The 22,460-nt window shown below is 38.2% G+C and overlaps 1 protein-coding gene across 7 annotated transcripts in view; it reads right to left on the bottom strand.

Annotated features, from left to right (window-relative positions):
• The window catches only part of SMAD4 (SMAD family member 4), a 55,314-nt gene that overhangs the window by 30,872 nt on the left and 1,982 nt on the right, over positions 1-22,460 (bottom strand). For 4 of the 7 annotated variants that reach the window (XR_008540632.2, XR_001711357.4, XM_001155601.8 and 1 more), the window contains exons 2-4: positions 6,796-7,171; positions 5,232-5,406; positions 4,768-4,797 (exon numbers count right to left, since the gene is read on the bottom strand). Coding sequence is in view for 3 of the 7 variants with exons in the window: in XM_001155601.8 (XP_001155601.1) it covers positions 4,768-4,797; positions 5,232-5,406; positions 6,796-7,044 (454 nt within the window). In the remaining 4 variants the exon portion in view is untranslated. Of the gene's footprint in view, positions 1-4,767; positions 4,798-5,231; positions 5,407-6,795; positions 7,172-10,153; positions 10,279-22,460 lie in introns of those variants that run through there. The other 3 variants (XR_010151939.1, XR_010151938.1, XM_054671788.2) reach the window with 1 other exon arrangement.

Raw genomic sequence — 22,460 nt, 5'->3', positions numbered from 1 at the left:
ATCTTTCACCTATGTGATTACACCTTCATAAGCAAAGCTAGATTCCAGCTGATACAGCATAACATCTTTCCATTAACCAACCAGGAAATAGTTAGCTCTGCTGTATGAAAAAAAGAAAACTGAAACTGAACTGCATTAACAATGTTAATTCTCTGCCCAGAACCTTCCCATTTGTTTTCAGGTTATTGTTTTAAGGTTTGCTTTTTACCTTTAGCAACCAATCCTTTATTGCTTCTAAACTAACACTACTCCAGAACTTAACAATCCACTGAACTAACAGTAGGTTCTCTTCTTAAAGCAGTCAATTAGTAGACCACAAAAAGACATTCCCTTTTTCATTAAGAACCAGCATATCATTTCCCTTATCTTTCCCTATGTCAACCTTTGAAAAAAATCTACTACATGTAAATATCAGTTAAGTTACATGGGTACTTTTTATTAAATTGAGACTAGTTCAAGGCAGTAATAATCATCCACTGTGCAAGTTTCTATGTACAACCTCTTAAAAACCTCTTAAGAAGTATGTTCATGCATCAAAAGTCATGAAGATGATATTCTGAAGACCTATAAATCCCATTCCAAAGTTCCTCTTTAGAAATTTTATGGAAACAAAAAGATAATCAAAAGGATGCTTAACAAATTATGTATCAATAAAAAAAGCTGAACACAACCACTCATTAACATTGGCCAAATTATAAAAATAATAAAAAGAAAAAAATTGGGGCATAAAATTGGTATGTCTACACTTATTCAGCCTTATATTACACCCTTCAACAAAGTTCAATGATTTTCTTCATATAAATCCTGACATCTCTAATTAATTCCTGGACATTTTAGGTTTTTTTGTTGTTATAATGACTGGGATCTTTTTACCGACTTACTGGTTTTGCTAGCTGATTTGAGGATACAACTGGTCAACTTGGTACTCACTGCTTTTGCTTTTCAGATGACTCTTCAGTTTAATCAGCAATCATAACATCTTTATGTACCAACTGTATTCTGCTTTTAAACAGTTATGACCCATAAATCTTTCTTGCCCTAAATATGCTGGCTAAACTTCCCAAATGTAAGTTTGAAACTTCTACTGGTCTACAGATCTCTTTAACCCCAGATAATCCATAATAAATGTTTCTCAGGTAAAACTAAAGGTATCAACAAGGATAGAAGTCTGCAATATATTTTTGCCAAGAGAATCAAAGCAAGTTACAAAGCACTATTGTACACTATGATCATATGCATGTTTAAAAAATCATATACTGTAAGTAAAAAACCAAGGTCCAGAACAGTATGCATAGTATACGTTTTGTGTAAGAAAGGAGGTATGTATTTTTTGCATATAGAAACCCTGGAAGGAAACACCAGAAACTAAAAAAAGTGATTACCTGAGGTAGGGGGGAATGGGGGCAGGGGTGGGAGCACTTCTTTTCACTGTATACCTTTTTATAGTATTTTGATTTATGGACCATGTATTGCCTATTCAAAAAAATAAAATTAAAAAAACATATAGTATATATTTTTTAAAGTCCAGAAAAACAGATACCAAACTGTTAAATATTTCTCTTTATGGGCTAGCATTCAACAAATTCATTCACTGAAAAAATATTTCTTAAGCACTTCTGTTCCAGGTACTGTTCTAGTACTTGGGATATATCCATAAACAAAACAAATATCCCTGCTGTCATGGAGTTTGCAGTCTTTTGTAATATTTTTCCATTGTTTAAATATCTAATAGCAAGCACACATTACTCCGGCTCCTCCTAGTTGCCTATCCTTGGGCAAGTTCCTTCACCTCTCCAAGTAGCAGTCCCTTCATCTGTTAAAGTATAAATAATCCCACCTCCCATGTAGAAGTATCAGGAGAATGATGACACAATACTCAGAAATCATTTAGCTCAGTCTGACCTGACACACGAGTACCCAGTGTTAGCTATTATTATTTAACCATATTTTTAGAGTAGTTATACATATATATAGTGATTATAAAATGTTCTAAGAGGGCTGGGTGCAGTGGCTCATGCCTGTAATCCCAGCACTTTGGGAGGCTGAGACGGGTGGATCGCCTGAGGTCAGGAGTTCGAGACCAGCTGGCCAACATGGTGAAACCCCATCTCTACTAAAAATACAAACAAAAAAAAATGCTGGGCATGGTGGCGGGCACCTGTAATCCCAGCTACTCAGGAGGCTGAGGCAGGAGAATCGCTTGAACTCGGGAGGCGGAGGTTGCAGTGAGCCGAAATCGCATCATTGTACTCCAGCCTGGGCAACAAGAGCGAAACTCCGTCTCAAAAAAGGAAAAAAAAATGTTCTAAGAGGGCCAAAGAATATATTCTCTATAGGTGACAAAAAAGCTGAAACCACTGGGCCCACCTTAGGTCTGTATTCTTTATCATCACCAGCAACCAGGACACAGCACCTATCTCATGGTATTATCACTCTCTTATTTACTTTTTCTCTCCTCCACTAGAGTATAAGCTCACTTGAGTAGACAAAACATACCTTATTATCTAAGCATCCCTGGAACCTAAAACAGTACCAGGCAATACATGCTTATTAAATATTTGTTAAAATGAATACACAGGTCAACGTGGTCATAGAAAGTTTCATGAAAGGTAAAAGATAGGCTGGAAATGATTACCACAAGACTTTAACTCAAAAATGAAGGAACTGTCCCATTTTCTTAACTTTTAGTTACCTGGTCTTGTATCATTCCTTTGTCCAAATCTAGAAGGAGCTGTGAGAAATACCAGTTGTTTTCTGAGGAAATAAGGCACTGAAGACAGCCTTTACAAAACCACCACTAGGGGGATCTACAAGGCTGAATACAGCCCTACAGTCACTATAGAAAGGCTATCAACCCGTACAATCCCATCAATAACAGTGCATCAATAATTTTAGAATAGGGGAGGTGTGTGATGAGCACTCAGAATTTGAACCCCCTCACAAACAGCCCCATAGAGAGATTCAGACACACTTATCATTGCAGTCTCCCAACCTTTAATACCCACTGAGACAAACGTTTTCTCCAAAAACATGGATGGAAAATGGTGAAGATATGAAACATGTTTACTTTCAAAAAAAAAAAGAAGTGATACAATATCAATGTCTGCGTAGCAAAGAAGCAGAGTTTTCACCAATCTTAAAGCAACCCTTCCCAGACCACCACAACAGCTCCTAATAATAAACCCACACTTGTCAGAAACCTACTAATCACTAACAAGCACCACAAGGCAGTGAGTCTTCCTCCATTACCAGTGATATGGGAGAAAGGTGGAAAAAAAAAAACAAGTAGAATTGCATACTCTTCCTAAATTTTGGTTAAGGTCACCTAGCATTTCTGACCCACCTCTAAAATTCTACAAACAAAAAAGGTGCTAAACTACTACTAATTGCCCTCCAGAACAAGAGCACACCTTTCTAAGATGACAGTGGTTCCTTTTTTTTTTTTTTGAGACAGAGTCTCGCTTTGTCAACCAGGCTGGAGTGCAGTGCCACTATCTCGGCTCACTGCAACCTCTGCCTCCCGGGTTCACACCATTCTCCTGCCTCAGCTTCCCAAGTAGCTGAGACTACAGGCACCCACCACCACGTACGGCTAATTTTGTATATTTTTAGTAGAGACGGGGTTTCACTGTGTTAGCCAGGATGGTCTCGATCTCCTGACCTCGTGATCCGCCCTCCTCGGCCTCCCAAAGTGCTGAGATTACAGGAGTGAGCCACCGTGCCCAGCCTCCCCCTACTTTTTTTTTTTTGAGACAGTTTCGCTCGTTGCCCAGGCTGGAGTGCAATGGCGTGATCTCAGCTCACTGCAACCTCCACCTCCCGGGTTCAAGCGATTCTCCTGCCTCAGCCTCCTGAGTAGCTGGGATTACAGGCACCCGCCACCATGCCTGGCTAATTTTTTATATTTTTAGTAAAGACAGGGTTTCACCATGTTGGCCAGGCTGGTGTCAAACTCCTGACCTCAGGTGATCCACCCGCTTAAGCCTCCCAAAGTACTGGGATTACAGGTGTGAACCACCGTGCCTGGCTGACAGTGGTTCTTTATAAGAGTTTCTCTGCAAATTAATTAGTTCTTACAGAAATTTTAGTTTATTAAGTTCTAAGTAACAGAGCTAAAGATTTAATAAAACTCCATTCTCAAATATTACAATAAAAAACAAAAACACACACCCCCATTCACATTTCATTTTCTCACCTTAAAACACTTTTTCTTTTTAAAAATACAATTAGGTAAGCTGTGATGGGCATATGCTTTAAAGTAGCCTTGATTTATTTACTCAAAATGTAACAAGACTGAAAAAATACAAAAGAGTGCAATTTTAAACCATTCTCAACATTATCATTCATAAAAATGTTAGGCTGAAATGAAGGAAAATTAGAATACTGGTATTTTTAAAGGATATGTTATATGTGATTCCAAATTACCAAATATTCTGGGTATTTAACATCCATTTAAACTGGCTCTGTGAGATTTTCTTCAAAAATAGGTCTTAACTCAAAAAATATTCTTTATATTTGTTTTTGGTGCATTCCTCTATCATATTTTTTACAGTACTTTAGTTCATAAATTGCAGTTCAAATACAAAGAGCAATAGCCAATTTAAATCCAGTTTTAAATGCCCCTAACCTCAAAATCTACATTTCCAAAGCAGTAAGTTATTTTCTTGTTAATGTTACTGCCGCTCACACAAACTAATTCTAGGTCAACAAAAAAACAGAGAGGATAAGACAAAACAAAGAGAAAGTAATAAGAAACAGATTACCTACCATTACTCTGCAGTGTTAATCCTGAGAGATCTTAATTGTTTAAAGGGGAAAACAAATGAAACATTAATCATTACAATGAAAGTATTTTCCATTTAAAAACAGAGAATGTAAATTTAAACCAAAGATTACAAAAGTTCATGAACCATTTCAATTCAGAAGTAGCATAAACGCTATCTAACAATACATAACTAAGTATTCAAATTTATAATGCTTTCCATCTTATTTCTCAAAAACAATGTTCTAAATGGGCAAAATATCAACTACAATCCTCAGTTTTAGCAGTCAAAATATAAGTTTGTTCCTAAGTTCAAATTTAAATACGTATATTAAAAATGTCTGATTCTTTAACCTTATTTAAAGTCGTGGGCTATCTTCCAAATTTATAATTTAACTTACAAAAATTGAAACACTATTGAGATCCTTTTCCCTTTATGTTTCTTAGGATGAAAGCAAAGTCTGCTTACCAATTCCAGGTGATACAACTCGTTCGTAGTGATATGGATTCACACAGACACTATCACATTTTAAGTCAAACGCATACTGACAATATTTAACATGTTTTAGTTCATTTTTGTGAAGATCAGGCCACCTCCAGAGACGGGCATAGATCACATGAGGAAATCCTTTCCGGCCAGCCACCTAGAAAAATAAACGACCATTTATTCATGTGTCACATTATGCAAGACACTTTTATATATTCTGATTTAATCCTCACAATCCTACCAACTCAGTATTACAATCCCCATTTCATAAATAAGAAAACTAAAATTCACAATAACTAACTTGGCCATGTCATACATCAGACCTAGAATTTAAACCTTGGTATAATTTCAAGGCCTGTGCTCAGGTTTTAAAAATGCAAAAAGTGACTGGGCATGGTGGCTCACACCTGTAATCCTATCACTTTGGGAGGCCAAGGCAGGAGGATCGCTTGAGCCCAGGAGTTCAAGACCAGCCTGGACAACATGGCAAGACCCTTGTCTCCACAAATAATAAAAAATTACCCAGGCATGGTGGTATGTGCCTGTAGTCCTAGCTACTCAGGAGGCTAAGGCAGGAGAACTGCATAAGCCCAGTAGGTCAAGGCTGCAGTGAGCCATGTTTTGCACCACTGCACTCCAGCGTGGGCAAAAGTAAGACCATGTCTCAAAAAAATAAAATAAAATAAATAAATACGCAAAAAGACTGTGTTGCAGAAACTATGTGTAAAGTCTTGAAATAAAACTTTAAAATCTACGACAAAATTTCTGTAAGACTTATTTAAGCAAGGGAGCTGTATTATGAAGTTCTACCTGAAAAATGTGACCAATGAAACATTTGCTTACAGTGAAACATATCAGATTTCTAAATTATAAAAGGACTAAGTGTAATCCGGTTGTTTAAATGTACATACAATATCAAAAAAGAAAACAACACGACTGGGCACAGTGGCTCACGCCTGTAATCCCAGAATTTTGGAAGGCTGAGGCGGGTGGATCACCTGAGGTCAGCGGTTCAAGACCAGCCTGACCAACATGGTGAAACCCCATCTCTACTAAAAATACAAAAATTAGCCAGGCATGGTTGCACTTGCCTGTAGTCCCAGTTACTTAGGAGGCTGAGGCAGGAGGATTGCTTAAACCCAAGAGGTGGAGGTTGCAGTGGGCCAAGATCGCGCCACTGTACTCCAGCCTGGGTGACAGAGCAAGACTCCGTCTAGGAAAAAAAAAAAAAAGAAAACAACAGGCTACAAAAATGAATACCAAAGTGCTAAAGGTAGTTCTTGCGAGTGTGGGTTTTCTGCTTTTTATTTTTATTTTCCAAATTTTCTCCATTGAACATTTTTCTGAGTAGAACATTAAAAAACTTTAAAATTTTATCTTTTGCATATTCTTCCACAAATTCCCATAATGCATATTTGTACAGGATGCACAGTATCTGAAGAGATGGAGCACAAATTAAATTACCCTGTAGTAGCTTGAAAGGAAACGTAGCAAGTTTTTAAATCTGCCACCATAGAGGGTATAGAAAAACTCTTATAAGACTAACCTGAAGCCTCCCATCCAATGTTCTCTGTATGGTAACACATTTACTAGGATGAGCTCCATTTGTAGTTATAGCTGTTATTAAAGAATCCAATTCATCTTTTTTCTCCTTCAGCTTCTTTACCAAACTTTCAATTGCTCTTTTTGCAAATGTTTCACTCTCTCCACCTTGTCTATGGCACATCAAACTATGCACAATGCTCAGACAGGCATCATTACTTGTTGGTGTATTCGTAATAGACATATTGTCCATTTGTTCAAGTTTTTCCTTTTAAATCAAATATGTCTCCAATTTCTGAAGCAATTTTGATCCTTTGGAAACAGTGAAAAACAACAGCTAACGTTGCAAGGAAAAATGTTAGACATGTATTCAGGATAACCTAAAAAAGAAAAAAAAAAAAGACACACATCAGAACACATTTTACGAAGTAGATCTGACTACTTGGGAAAAGATGAAATTGCTCTGGTTAAGTCAGAGATTCAATGCACATAATTAAAATTTGATGCTCAGTTGAAAATTACTTAAAATTCTTACAAAATATTAGCCATTAAAAATAATTTTTAAAAATAAAATTACTTAACTAAAATGTCACTGTTTTTGACATTCCAAAAATATTAAAGTTAGGTCTTCTCATTATGATAGTGGCATGCTCAATCAAGTCTTACTGACTTTACTAGTCACCCTAAAGGAAAATCTTACCAGCACTTTTTTAAAGGATTACTTATGAGGATCAGCACTAGTTAAACCTAAAAGTCTATTACTAATATTTATGAAAAATTTACCATCGCCTGGTATAAAATTCTACCTAGCAGTTAACACTCACCTTTGTTAAGAGACCAATTAAAAAAAAAAAAAAAACCCAATTTAGAAATGAACAAAAGGATTCTAAAGGACACTTCTCCAAAGACGATGGCCAATAAGCACATGAAAGATGCTCGACATTAGACATTATGGAAATGAAAATCAAAACCACAATGAGCTGCTACTTCATACCTACTGAGATGGATATATCAAAAAGACAATAATAAGTATTGAAGAAGCAGAGAAATTGGACTCTCACTCCTTGCTGCTGGGATTACAAAATGGCACAGGTACTTTGGAAAACAGTCTGGTATTAATACAAAATGTTAAACAGAGTAAATATGACCCAGCAATTCTACTCTTCACACTTCTACTTGAGGGAAATGAAAACCCATGTCCACACAAACCTGTACGTGAATGTTCATAGCAGCGTTGTTCATAATGGATACAACTCAAATGTCCATCAACTGATGAATGCATAGATAAAATTCCATACAACGAAATATAATTCAACCATAAAAAAGAATAAAGTACTAACAAATTATAACATGGATAAGCCTCGAAAACACATGCTAAGTGAAAGAAGTCAGTGACAAAAGGTCACACATTATATAATCCCATTTATATGAAATATACAGAATAGGCAAATCCACAGAGACAGAAAGTAAATCAGTGGTTGCCAGGGCCTGGGAGGAAGGGGAATGAGGAATGACTGCTAATGGGTATGGTGTTTCTTTGTTGTAATGAAAAAGTCCTAAAAATTGATAATGGTGATGGTTGCACAACTCTGACTATAGTAAAAACCACTGAATTGTACACTTTCAAATAGTGAATTTTATGGTATGGAAATTATATCTCAATACAGCTGTTCTTTAAAGAGATCACTAAATTCCTCAAAAGATTTTACCTGTAAAAGCAGCAGGGTAAATTATTTTCAAAAAAATTAAAATAACAAAAACTTAAGATTAATAAAGAATCCATTCAACAGGTAGAAAACTAACTTATCTGATCCCAAGACCCCACAGAGAATAGGAAAAGGCCATTAGCTTAAGAATAAAGAAGATAAAGCAGGACTGGAGCCTGTACTTTGTGTGCATGGTTGTATTTTATTTGTTCACTGAAGTTGCATTCCAGACTTATTTTGCTTTCATTTTCTTGTACTGCATACTTGAATCCTTAAAGTATCCTCCCACAAGATTAATAAAACTCATCATTCTACCAAAATCTCTTCCTCTTCTGAAGACCTTTGTTAAAGTATCAATTCCACTCAATTACCTAGCCTTGGGAAGCTTTGCAAAAGATCTCTGACGTGCCTCTTTCCTTCACTATCCCTACATTCCGTTACAGTTACAAGATTCTTTACCTCAGTCTTTTCTATCTCTCCTCCCATTCTCCCTGCCACTGTTGTAGTTTTGAGCCTCTTCAGAATGTACATCAATCACCTGATATTGAAGACTTGCTCCTCCCTCTGTTGTTATCTCTTTTACATAAATGTCTGTCTCAACTCATAAACCCCATGCAGAGAAGCAGTTTTTCATATGTCTTAGAGCACTTGCCCACATTAATACACATGCTGAAGGTACACTTTCCAAATAACCAAAGATAACCTGCATGGGAGATTTTGGAGTCAAGAGATTTGAATTAGAATTCCAGTTTTCATAGTAGTCTGAAAATGAAGTTACTCTGAATCTGGATTAAAAGGAGGGTATACAGAAGCTCAAAGGAAAAATTCTGCATAACGTGTCTGATACATAGTGTTCAGTAAAAAAGCTACTATTGAAATATTAACATGCTTAATTGTGGCCAGGCACGGTGGCTCACACCTGTAATCCCAGCACTTTGGGAGGCCGACGCAGGTGGATCGCTTGAGCCCAGGAGTTTGAGACCAGCCTGGGCAACATGGCAAAACCTGATCTTTACTCAAAATAAAAAAATTAACCGGGTGTGGTGGCACACGCCTGTTGTCCTAGCTATGCGGGGAGCTGAGACTGGAAGATCACCTGAGCCTTGGGAGGTCAAGGCCTTGGTGAGCTGTGATTGTGCCACTGCACTACAGCCTGGGTGACACAGTGAGACCCTATCTCAAAAAAATAATAATAGTTTTACAAGAAGATTTTTCCTAAAATGCATTACGCATTTTTCTGCATTTTCTATTAAAATCTGTCTAAAAAAATGTAGGAGGTTCGCCAGGCATGGTAGTGTGGGCTTGTAGTCCCAGCTCCTCAGGAGGCTGAGGCAGGAGGACTGCTTGAGCTCAGGAGTTGAAGGCTGCTGTGAGTTATGATTGTGCCACTGCACCCCAGCCTGGGCAACAGAGTGAGACTCAGTAGAAAGGAAAGGAATCGGGAAAGAGGGAAAAGGAAAGATACGTTAAATTACAATTTAACAATTACGATTACAATTTAATTGTAAATTACATGTGTAAATTACAATTTAACACATTAGTTATTTGATTACATATCTGTCTCACATTGTTGCCACAAATTAGAAATCCAAGAAAACAGCAACAACACTCTCATTTTAGAAATTCCCAGCACCATGCACAGTTCCTGACACATACCAGGCAAGTGTTTCTGGACTGACCATAGCTTTTTATTCTGTGGAATTGTCTTACAACAAATTAGAAGAGTGCAGACACTTTTGAAGTCATTTTCTGATATTATATTCCAAAAGATGTGTATGAATCTACAATGCAATTAAAATGTTTAAGTGTAACTATTTCACCACAATCTCACCATCAAATGTCATCATTTCTAAAATTTATGCTATTCTGGGGCCTTAACGGCATCTCAAAGTTTGTTTTAATACCAAGTTGCTTTGAATACAAATGATAATGACCTTGCTTTCTTAAACAAACAGCTTTCTCATCTCTCTCTTTATTGTATTCCTATGACCACAAGTGCCTGAAACATAATTAAAAGTTATGCATATAGAAAATAATACTAGCAGGAATAATGAGATGTATTCCTACATTAAATGGTTCTAGATTATGGAAGTATGGTAGGCAAGAGCATAATATCGATATAAATAAAATTATATATTCTAATTAAAGGTCTAGCAGCATGACTGAACGTTAACATCTCTCTCAATTCTCTCATCTATAAAATGGAAACACCTGCCCTGACAACTTCACAAATTTATTGTGGTAATTAGATGCAACAATGTACATAAAAGAAATTTGGGAAACATAAATTGACCAATTCAACAAACACTGTATATACAAAGCACTACAGATACAAAAACAGGAAGCCCATAGTAAGAAATTGGGTCTGGACTCTCTCAGACCAACATCCCATTTTTTTTTCCAACAAATAATTTGTATCACTACCTTAGCTTTACTGAAACAAAATTCTAAACTACTTAAACATATTTTGAAAATTTAACAATGCCCTAACTATAACAAAAAGGAGGAAAAGCTTAATATATAATGTGTACTTCCACCTATAAATACTCAGGCATGCCAACTAAGTTAGAATGTATAATAAAGAAGTTAGATGCTAGCACTTATATACAGAATCATTACAAATATGACAGCTACAAATTCAGACCTTCCAAGACAAACGTGTTATACTGGCAACTCAAATAGCACAATGGCACTGCAGTCAGTAACATGGATTTTCCCAAATGGTGAACTCTTAAACAACTTGAACTAAGAAAATGAATTAACAAGAGGCTGGGGAAGGAGGACTGCTTGAGCCCAGGAGACCAAGGCTACGGTGAGCTATGACTGAGCCACTGCACTCCAGCCCAAGTGACAGAGTAAGATTTGGTCTCAAAAATAAAAAACAGAACAACAAAGGCCGGGTACAGTGGCTCATGCCTGTAATCCCAGCACTTTAAGAGGCCGACATGGTTGGATCACTTAAGCTCAGGACCAGCCTGGCAACAAAGGACGGTTGCCAGGACCAACCTGGCAACAAAGTGAGACCTCCTCTCTACAAAAAATACAAAAAAATAGTGGGGCATGGTGGCACATGCCTATAGTCCCAGCTACTCAGAAGGCTGAGGTGGGAGGACGGCTTGAGCCTGGGAGGCAGAGGTTGCAGTGAGCCAAGATCACGCCACTGCACTCCAGCCTGGGTGACAGAGCCTGAAGTAAGGGAGGGAGGCAGGGAGGGAGGAAGGAAAAAGAAAGAAAACAGAGAGAAAGAGAGAGGGAGGGAGGGAGGGAGGGAGGGAAGAAAAAAATGAATTAAAAGAAATTTAACTCCTGGCAAAGTGAATATATATTATAGAGTTAGGTTCTGGGCTAATTATATTTTCCTCCTACATGAATTTCTGGGGCATCTGAAAGTCTTGTGGGATGCAAGATAATTATTCGCTGTCTCTCACATTGCAGGATGGCATCCCTGGCCACCAATCCACCAAACCCATCCACAAATTTCTACAACATCCCTTAAAGAGCAGTACTTACTCCACTGAGAACTACTAATCTGGAAGACCCAAATATATTATTACATAAGTAATAAATGCTAAAAGAAGTAGGTATAAAGTGATTTGGGACTATAAATGAGGGAGCATGGAAAGTTCATAGGTAACCTAGGTCTTGGCACAACGTATCAGTCAGGATTGGCTAGTCTATGCTGCAGTGACAACCAACCCCCAAAAGATCAGTAGCTTAAAACAAAAGCTTATTTTCTGCTTAGGATATAATACACATTCATCACAGATCAACTGGGGGCACTGCTGTCATCGCTCAGAAATTAGACTGACAAAGGCTCCATTTCTACATATGTCCTTAAATGGCAGGAGAAGGGATAGGACAGCTCATATATCTTCTTTTAAAGGCTACCACTTCTGCTCATGTTTGACTGGCCAAAGTCATAAGGCCATGCCAGGAGTTCTCAACCAGAGGCAACTTGGTCGCTCAGGGGACACTTGGCAACATCTGGAGGCAATATATGGCCACAACTGGATACTACTGGGCATCTGGTGGCTAAAGGCCATGGTTGCTGCTAAATACCCTGCAATGCACAGGACAACACACAAAATAAATTATCCAGCCTAAAATGTCAACAGTGCCAATGCAAGAAACTCTGGGCCATGCCTAATTTCAAGGTAGGGATGAGGGAGACAAAGAAGCACAATACTACCATGTGCCAGGGGACAGCCATCAGAATATCGGTAGAATAGTATTAATGGATTACCACATATGAATAAGAATTTGCCAGGCTGAAGGAAAATGATGGGGAAAAGCAGAGACGGATAAGAGCTTTGTCTAGAGTAGGTTCATGGTAGAAACAGGAGAAAAAACAGCATTAGATTTGTATTAGAAAACTTCAGTGAGAGCCTGGAGAACAGCTTTGGAAAAGGAAATAGAAAACCAGTTAGGAAACAATTACCAGAAAAGCGGTAAGATCCTAGACTGGGGCATGGGCAATGGGCCAAGGAGGGGAGGGGGAAATCAGTGAGCTATTTCTAGGTAGAAAAGACTGGAGTCTTTAACCAACTGAAATATGAAGGGTGAAAAAGGGGGGACAAATAAAAGATGACCCATTTCTAGATAACTCAATGATTAAAAAATTTAAAAGCAGATATGTAACAAATTCAGCTTTAGATATCTTGAGTTTGAAGAGATGAGAAGTTAGGCCTATCTGAAAGGCACTAACATATACAGGTATTAGATGCAGTCAGGAGTTATGAGAGGTAAAGAGTTAGCAAGAAGAGACAGCTGATTCTTGTTATCTGCCTGTTGTGTTTTTCCTCTAGCCTTGCTATTAATTCTAAGCTGTCATCTGACGTTGACCATAGGTATACTAATAAATAGACTAGAAAGCCAAATAACCAAACTAATTAAGATACTCTCTAAAATTAAACAGGCTGAATACTGGCCAGAGAGAGGTTCTCATGTAAATTCATGTATTTTAGGTAAGGAGTGTTGACATGTTTTCTCAGATGTTAGTTTACTTTTGAATTAACTGTATTATATGTGTCAAACATGTATTTTCTAGAAGTTGTGTTTTGATCAGTGATCAATAAACTACTTACTATGGGAATATTTGAGAAAAGTGCTTAAAAATTTTTTTTTTTGAGACAGAGTTTCACTGTGGCCCAGGCTGGAGTGCAGTGGTGCCATCTTGGCTCACTGCCACTTTTGCCTCCTGGGTTCAAGCGATTCTCCTGCCTCAGCCTCCCCAGTAGCTGGGACTACAGGGGCGCATCACCACGCCCAGCTAATTTTTGTATTATTAGCAGAGACAAGTTTCACCACGTTGGCCAGGATGGTCTCGATCTCCTGACCTCATGATCTGCCCGCCTTGGCCTCCCAAAGTGCTGGATTACAGGTATGAGCCACCATGCTCGGCGCAAAAGTGCTTAAATTTAACTAGGGGAGGAGAAAAAAGCTGGGCCTGGTAATATATCAATGTATTACTAGGAAGAAACTCTAAACTTAGGCCAACAGGAAAAAAAGGTGTTCATGGTTAGTGCAACTGTCTGCAGCACAAGCTAAAGACTAAATCCTAGACGGCAAGTTGAGGTTCTTCAAACTGAGGGCAGTTGGCAAACTTCCAAGAGCACGTTTATACAGCAATAAAAGCAACAAAAAGTTTTTTTTTAACTTTAAAGATGAATGACAAAGGACAAATCGAGATGTATGCTTCTTGTTTACCTATGTGTCTTAAATTTAAATGTCATTTTGGTATGCCACCTTCAGTTTAAATGATCTTATTTAAAAATTACCCTTTTTGGATTAATAAATTAAAGGCTGTTAAAAGAAGAAATAACAAAGTACTATAGGTGGACATCAGTTTTTGTGTACCAGCATGTATTTCCCCATTTGTAAAACAGCAGTCTGATTTTCCAAGGAGAATCTCCCCATCTGGCCAGGTGGGACAATTCCCAGACTAATCAGAGCCACCCCCTGGCCACAGTGTTGTTTCTGATGAAAAAGAACCCAAGGCAGGCGAGTGACATAGCTCTAGCACTTCCAATGGAACTACAGGTTGGGGGAAAGGCCCTCTTCATGCTTCCTCGAAGCTGGGGATAGTTAGCCTGTAAACTACCTGAGAAACAGAAAGAAAGCAAAGTCAAGAGTCCTGGTGATGCTGCTTGAAACCCTGGATATAGCAATCTGAGGTCAGCTCTATCTCCAGACCAAGCCAATGAATTCCCCTTTTTACTTAAGTCTGACTCTTACATGTTCCCTGATAACTGAACAGAAACTGAATGACTAACATCCTTAGAAATAACAGCAATATAGTACAAACCATAAAAACAATTCAATCAATCAGTAATTTAGTCGATAATACATAGAAAGAGTTACTTTAAAACAGCAGCTGTCAAACTCTCTGATCTCAGGATCCCTTTATTCATATTCTTTTTCTGAGACAGAGTCTCAGTCTGTTGCCCAGGCTGGACTGCAGAGGCATGTTCTCAGCTCTCTGCAACCTCCGCCTCCCAGGTTCAAGTGATTCTCGTGCCTCAGCCTCCCAAGTAGCTGGGATTACAGACATGTACCACCATGCCCAGCTAATTTTTGTATGTTTAGTAGAGACAGGGTTTCGTCATGTTGGCCAAGTTGGACCTTTATTTATACTCTTCATTATTAAAGACACCAAATAGCTTTTATGCGGGCTATATACATTGATATTTATCATATTATAAATAAAACTACTAAAATTTTTGGTAGTTGCTTTATTAATTCATTTAAAATAATAAACCCATTACGTTAATATAAACATCTTATGAAAAACAGAATTTTCTAAAACAAAGTCAGGAATCAGAGTAACACTGTTTTACATCTTCACAAATTTCTCTTAATGCCTAGCTTAATAGGAGACAGCTGGATTCCCATATCTGCTTCTGCATTCAATCTGCTATAATATGTTGTTTTGTTTAAAGTACATGAAGAAAACGTGTCTCACATGGACAGCTAATTGGAATAGAGGAGTATTTTAACAGCCTTCTCAGAAAACAATGGATATTCATCTTTTATTCAACACCAAAACTCAAGTGGCAATTCTGAAAGGTTAGTTGCAATGTGGAATTCACTGTATCAGTGAACTTTTTGGCTCTGGTGTATATAGAAATCCATTTGTCTATGTTGTACTTTGAATGGATCGCCTACCCATGCACGATTTTGTAACATGAATTGGTCATTTGGGAAAATATTGGTTCAATGAGTTACACAGATCTTCCCAGTGTTGACACACTTCCTCATACTGCCCCCCCACCACCCCACCCCCAGTCTTGCTCTGTAGCCTAGGCCCGAGTGCAGTGGTGCGATCCTAGCTTAATTCAGCCTTGAACTCCCTGGCTGAAGCAATCTTCTCACCTCACCCTCCTGAGCAGCTAGAACTACATGCCACTACACCTAATTTTTATATGTTATTGTAGAAACAGGGTCTCGAACTCTTGGCCAAAAGCAATTCTCCCACCTCCGCCTCCCACAGTGCTAGAAATATGGGTGTGCATCATCGTGCCCAGCCCAACATATTTTTTTAATCACATTCCTTAATATCACCACCCATCTCATCAGCAAAGTCTTTAAGTATTAAGAAACTGGCAAGTCATAGTGACAGGAGTTTCCCAAAAATCTGATTTTCACTTGAAACATCAGATTTTAGCACTGGCTATAAATGTTCTCCTCGAAGTGGCCAGCTCACTTTATTCATTTCCAAGGAATTACCTGCCAAATACTCAAATCTAAATAGCTATCTGAGCTTATCTGTCATCCTGTTAAATAAAAATAAAAATGGTGTCCCACTAAAAAGCAGCTAGTCCAGCTTGCAGCTCAATCACACAAGTGCTTTTCCTAGAAAAGAACACTGTACTTCAATGTGCAGAAATGCTTTATGCATACTTCCCATTTAATCACACTGAATATTAAAAAGACATACTCCAGGGTAGAGATTTTTAAAATTAAACCTTTTTACCGCTGCAGCAAGGGGATTATTAAGTGAAACCGGCATTTTTTCAAATGCTTATGTGTGTTTGACTATAAAGAACACAATGAGGACTCATATGTTTGGTATAACTGCCTAGAGTCATTTTAAAGTGCCAGCAGTTTACCCACCACTGCTCCTTCACCACCCATACAAATGTCCTCACGGTGAAAGGGCAAATAACGTCTCAGTTTCATTATGAAAATAATTTTGATTTTGTGAACCCCTTAAATATAAGGATCCTAGGGATCTCCAGGAGTCTGTGGACGATACTTTGGGAACCACTGTTTTAAAAGATGGTGGAAACCAAACTGAATTTTAATAACTGATAACTGAAAAATACATTTCATAAAATGTATTTTTGCTTTTTTTTTGAGATAGTCTTGCTCTGTCAGCTAGGCTGGAGTGCAGTGGCACAATCTCAGCTCACTGCAACCTCTGTCTCCCAGGCTCAAGCAATTCTCTTGCCTCAGCCTCCCAAGAAGCTGGGATTACAGGCGTGTGAGTAGCTGGGATTACAGGCATGTGCCACCATGCCCAATGAATTTTTGTATTTTTAGTAGAGACGGGGTTTCACCATGTTGGTCAGGCTGGTCTCAAACTCCTGACCTCAGGTAATCCGCACCCCCCTCGGCCTCCCAAAGTGCTGAGATTACAAGCGTGAGTCACCGCACCCGGCCTCATTTCATAAAACTTTTAACTGAAGCAGAGTTTCAAGTCATCTAGCTTATTCCTTCAAAGGGGGATGTATCAAAATCCCCCGCAGGTTAGGCCAGCTCCACTAACTAGAATCAAGGGTGGGGCTGTACCTTTAAAAAGCACTCTGGAAGTCTGAGGTACTGTTAGTTTTACAAAGCATTGATCTAGTCTACAATCTTTACTTTACAAATTAAGTATCATGAGTATATGCAACTGATTAAAAAGACTAATTATATAGAAGTTGTATCATTTTTCCTTACAATTAGCCAGCCCCTTCATTATTTCAGCATCTATACACGTTCTTCCTTCAACTAGTTTTAGTAGGCATATTTATGATGTAAGACACACCTAATGTGTTTATGTACAATGATTCCTGGCTTAGCTTACCCCATTAAATATTATTTCCGGTCATCCTTTCACTAGATTATTCAATTTTTACAAGGACTGCCCATCTACTGATAACATATGCTCTAGAATTCACTAGTGAATATCACTGACAAATATCCTTAATTCATCTTATATTTAGAAATACATTTTGACTTGAAAAGACCTGAATAGCATACATTCATCCATATTAACATACAGAAATAATACCTTACTATAAAAATATATATTCGGTAGCATTCCTAGTTTTAAATCATAAATAAGATTTGGCTAGCCTGGGCAACAAAGCAAGACCCCCGCCCCCTCATCTCTACAAAACAGTTTTAAAAAATCAGCCAGGCGTGGTGGTGCATGCCTGTAGTCCTAGCTACTCTGGAGGCTGAGGCAAGATCTCTTGAACCCAGAAGTTGAAGGTTACAGAGGGCTATGATGATGTTACTGCACTCCATCCTGGGCAACCTGTCTCTAAAAAATAGATAAATAAAGCAGTAAGGATAAGCATACCAAAATAAACAAAACCTTTAGAATCAAGAGGCACTTTTTAAAAATAACACAGATTCCCGTGCCTCCTCCACTCCATTCCCATTCTGAAGCAGCATGTGTGTTGCAATCAGATGGGAAAAAATATTTTTATTTTTTTAAATAGCTCTTCCAGAGACAGAGATGAAACTACTCCATAGCCCAGCACTTGGGAACTACTTCAGGTGATGTAAATGGAGCGCTGAACATGCCCTAGATGATCTCTACAGAAGTACTAGTTAGCTGGGCTAGCTAAGCAAATGTCTCACAGTGTATTAATTAAGCCCTGACAGAAAAAGCCCAATGCAACCTGCCTCTCAGAAACCAGTTAAGTGACTAGTTAACTGGGGGCTTGAAAATGTAAGGTTTACCAAGTAGATTAACGCCCTAAGAAGACAATTTGCATTGGGAGTTATATTTATTTATTTATTTATTTTAGAGATGAGGTCTCACTTTGTTGCCCAGGCTGGCCTTGAAATCCTGGGCTCAAGTGATCCTCCTGCCTTAGCCTCCTGAAGTGCTGAGATTATAGATGTGAGCCACCAGACCAAGCCCACAGGGAGTTCAGATGCTAACTTGGGGACTTAAAGTAATTAGTCTCCAAAAGGAGTACAAGTAAGCATTTGAGAATATACTTTAAAAGAAAATCAACTTCCTATTTAAAATAGTGATGATATACTAACTTCTCATCATGAGAAATACAGCTTCCTAAAACTTACTACCAGACAGTTCAAATAAACTGAAAGTGAAGAAAGAAACAGAGGAGAAAGGAATAGGTGACAGGAAGGGGGAGAGAAAAGAAAGAGACAGACACAGAAGCAAAGCAAATGTGGCAATACTTTCAAAAGACCCGTAAAGTTAGATGTGTGAGATGGCTACACTGTACATGTGTGTAACACTGTGTTAAAGAATGTAAAGCTAACACAAGTGAAACAGTTCAAAAGAAAAAGTCAGAGGACCCTAACGGCTCAATCACTGCAGAGGGCTAACCTGGCTGCACCCTAGACCAACCAAATCATAATTTCTGGGGCTAGAATTCAGGCATCAGTATTTTGTAAAGCTCCTCAAGGGATCTAAAAGTACAGCCAAGATTGAAAACTACTTGCCAGGCGTGGTGGCTCATGCCTTTAATCCCAGCACTTTGGGAGGTCGAGGTGGGACGATCACTTGAACCCAAGAGTTCAAGACCAGCCTGGGCAACAGAGAGAGACCCCGTCTCTACAAAAATTTTTCAAAAAATTAGACAGGTGTGATGGTGTGTGCCTGTAATCCCAGCTACCGCAGCAGCTGAGGTGGGATTGCTTGAGCCTGGGTGGTAGAGGCTGCAGTGAGCTATGATTGCAGCACTGTACTCCAGGCTGGGGCACTGAGCAAGATGGAAAGAAAAAGGAAAAAAAGGCTGGGCGCGGTGGCTCATGCCTATAATCCCAGCACCTTGGGAGGCTGAGGTGGGTGGATCACCTGAGGTCAGGAGTTCAAGACTAGCCTTGCCCAAAACGGTGAAACCCCATCCTCTACTAATAATACAAAAAAAATTAGCTTGGCATGGTAGCGCACGCCTGTAATCTCAGCTACTCGGGAGGCTGAGGCAGGGGAATCGCTTGAACGCAGCAAGTGGAGGTTGCAGTGAGCCAAAATCGTACCATTGCACTCTAGCCTGGGTGACAAGAGCGAAACTCCGTCACAGAAAAAAAAAAAGAAAAAGAAGAAAAAGGGAGAAAGGGAGGGAGGGAGGGAGACAGGAGAGAAGAAAAGACCGTTGCCCTAAACATTGGGAGTAAAAAAGCAATAAAAAGATGAATTCAACACATTTACAAGTTTTCCAAACTGCAAAAAATTCTCATTTGAAATATAAATAATGAAATACAGTCTTTGGGCTGAACGGTCTTTACTGTTACCGCCAATTTTAAACTGATTAAAATGTTAACAGCCCTCTTTACAACTGGTCTTTGGTACTTATCTGATCTATAATATAATTTGCAGTAGCAACTCATCAAGGCTTAGATTATGAGAACCTTATAAATTGTAAGAATCCGACTACCTACCATCTTAGTTTTACATATGTAAGCACTACCCTAGTTTTCATTCACTCTCATAGTTAAAAACAAATGTTCCCGGATGCCAATTACACCAGGTAATAGTGTTAAGGTGACACAACCTAAAATACCTTGTTCCTGAGAAACTGGAATTCAGTCAAATTTCCCATTACCAAAATTACACATTTTAGAAAGAGAAAACAAAATCCAAAAATTCTAAATCTGACTTATGATCAAGCATATGCTTGACATATGCAAACAGCATTATTCTACAAGTAGCTCAAATGAATATATCTAGATATATTTGTGAACTGTTTGAATTTCTCATTTTAAAACAATTGAGACTTCATCAACTGTTGAACAAAAAGCCCAAAATGTGATAATTTTACAAAACTGTATTAAATGCTGTTACAGGACAGGCGCAGTGGCTCACGCCTGTAGTCCCAGCACTTTGGGAGGCCAAGGCGGGCGGATCACCTGAGGTCAGTTGTTCAAGACCAGTCTGGCCAACATGGCGAAACCTCGTCTCTACTAAAAACACAAAAATTAGCCAAGCGTGGTGGCACATGCCTGTAATCCCAGCTACTCGGGAGGCTGACGCAGGAGAATCGCTTGAACCCGGAAGGCGGGGTTTGCAGTGAGTGGAGATCGCGCCTCTGCACTCCAGCCTGGACAACAGAGCGAGCCTCCATCTCAAAAAAAAAAAAAAAAAAAAAATGCTGTGTTATGCTGGTGTAAGTCCTTTAACTGTAGAAAACAATGAAAACATTTTGGTCAGGTTACTTTTATACGCGATTAATGGTCACCTCAGAGTCACCCCATTCATCATGGCTTTAAGACAAAAAAAATTTGGGGGCGTAACCACACAGTCTTCTAGTTCAACAAAATAAGAGAAATCCAAACATATATAATGAGCATTGAAATGGCTAATACAAGATGCTTAAAGAACCACTCTAAAAAAAATCGCTGGATTAAAAATGAAAAAAATGGTTAGTCATGAACTAGAGAGGTACAAAATGAAGTAAGTCTAAACATCGACAAAACAACATGTTTTCACCAAAATAGGCAAAAATTTAGACAAGCCGAAATATGCAGTTTAAATATAATGAACCCTACAGATTCTGTAGGGTTAACCTCCCTAGCAGAGGCCTCAGTAACTCACACCTCAATTAGAATAGTGTCTAATGATGTTACTATAACACTGGCTCAATCAGAAAAAAACTGCTTCCAAGTGGGAGAGCTGGAGTGTGACTGGGCAGCATAAATTAGGTTAATTCTCGCTCCTTAATTTGCGGGGAGAAAGAAAAACTGAAGGGGAATACAGAAAAAGAATCCACACACAATCGCTCGACTAAAATGTAGCTTAAGAAAGTGAAGCACAGGTTTTTAAAAGTAAGATTTGCTGCTTCCTAGTAGAGGGAGAATTGCTTCAAACAGCAAAGCTATCATAAAAGATCAATCATTCATGTAAAACTTATTCCAAAATATTTCAAAGTGACTTTCTCGGCACAAATTTTCATTAAGTCTGAAAAACAGATTTGCAGTGTGGTTTCTTCTAAACTCAAGATTTACAATGAAGGCAGTGACCTAAACAGAAACATACACTCCCACTTCAAAAATAAAAAAAACGAAGATGCAATACTTCTTTAAAACTCGCCCAAAAACCTGGAAAGCAAAGAAAAAGCCACTTCTATTAATAGAGTCACAAAATGTTATAACGACTTTTATCAAAAGAAGCTTTTAGTTTTAATTCCAACAACTTAAACCTACATAATTCACCATCGTCTTTAGACCTAAAGCTACTCCAAATTACAAATGCTTGGTCCATCTCTATTACATTTGTTCTGTAACAAACCCATTTAAGTAAACAAAATCATGACAGCATTATGGAAGAAACACTAATTTTAAAAACCGTATTTTTAAATGTTAATCATTTTACAGTTTGGAATATTATGTACTAATCATATCAGAACTTTCCAATATAGAGAAAGTCCTTAGCATTAGAAAAAAGTTACATTTTAGAACTTCCTAGATTTCAACTGAAATATATATTATCTAGTCTCTGCAGGGTATGGCAAAAGTAATTTATGAAATCCACCATAAAAATTATTCAAATGCCATGTTCTAAATATAATTACGAAATTACGCATCTTTTTTTTTTTTATACTAAATGGTTTTTGCCAGCAAAAAGGAGTGAACCCACTTCTTAAAACACCCGAGTAACCAAGCTGCTACTAAGACTAGAAGGATGCTAATTCTGGCAAAAGTCAAAGGTTACTAACAAAAATTAGCTAAGATTATATGTTTGCAGAAAGTCAATTCAGGGTAATTCCGCTATTATCCT

Source organism: Pan troglodytes, chromosome 17 (genome assembly GCF_028858775.2).
Source record: "Pan troglodytes isolate AG18354 chromosome 17, NHGRI_mPanTro3-v2.0_pri, whole genome shotgun sequence".
Taxonomy (NCBI): domain Eukaryota; kingdom Metazoa; phylum Chordata; class Mammalia; order Primates; family Hominidae; genus Pan; species Pan troglodytes.
The sequence above is the reverse complement of the archived record's forward strand: the minus strand, read 5'-3'. Positions and strand labels throughout refer to the sequence as shown.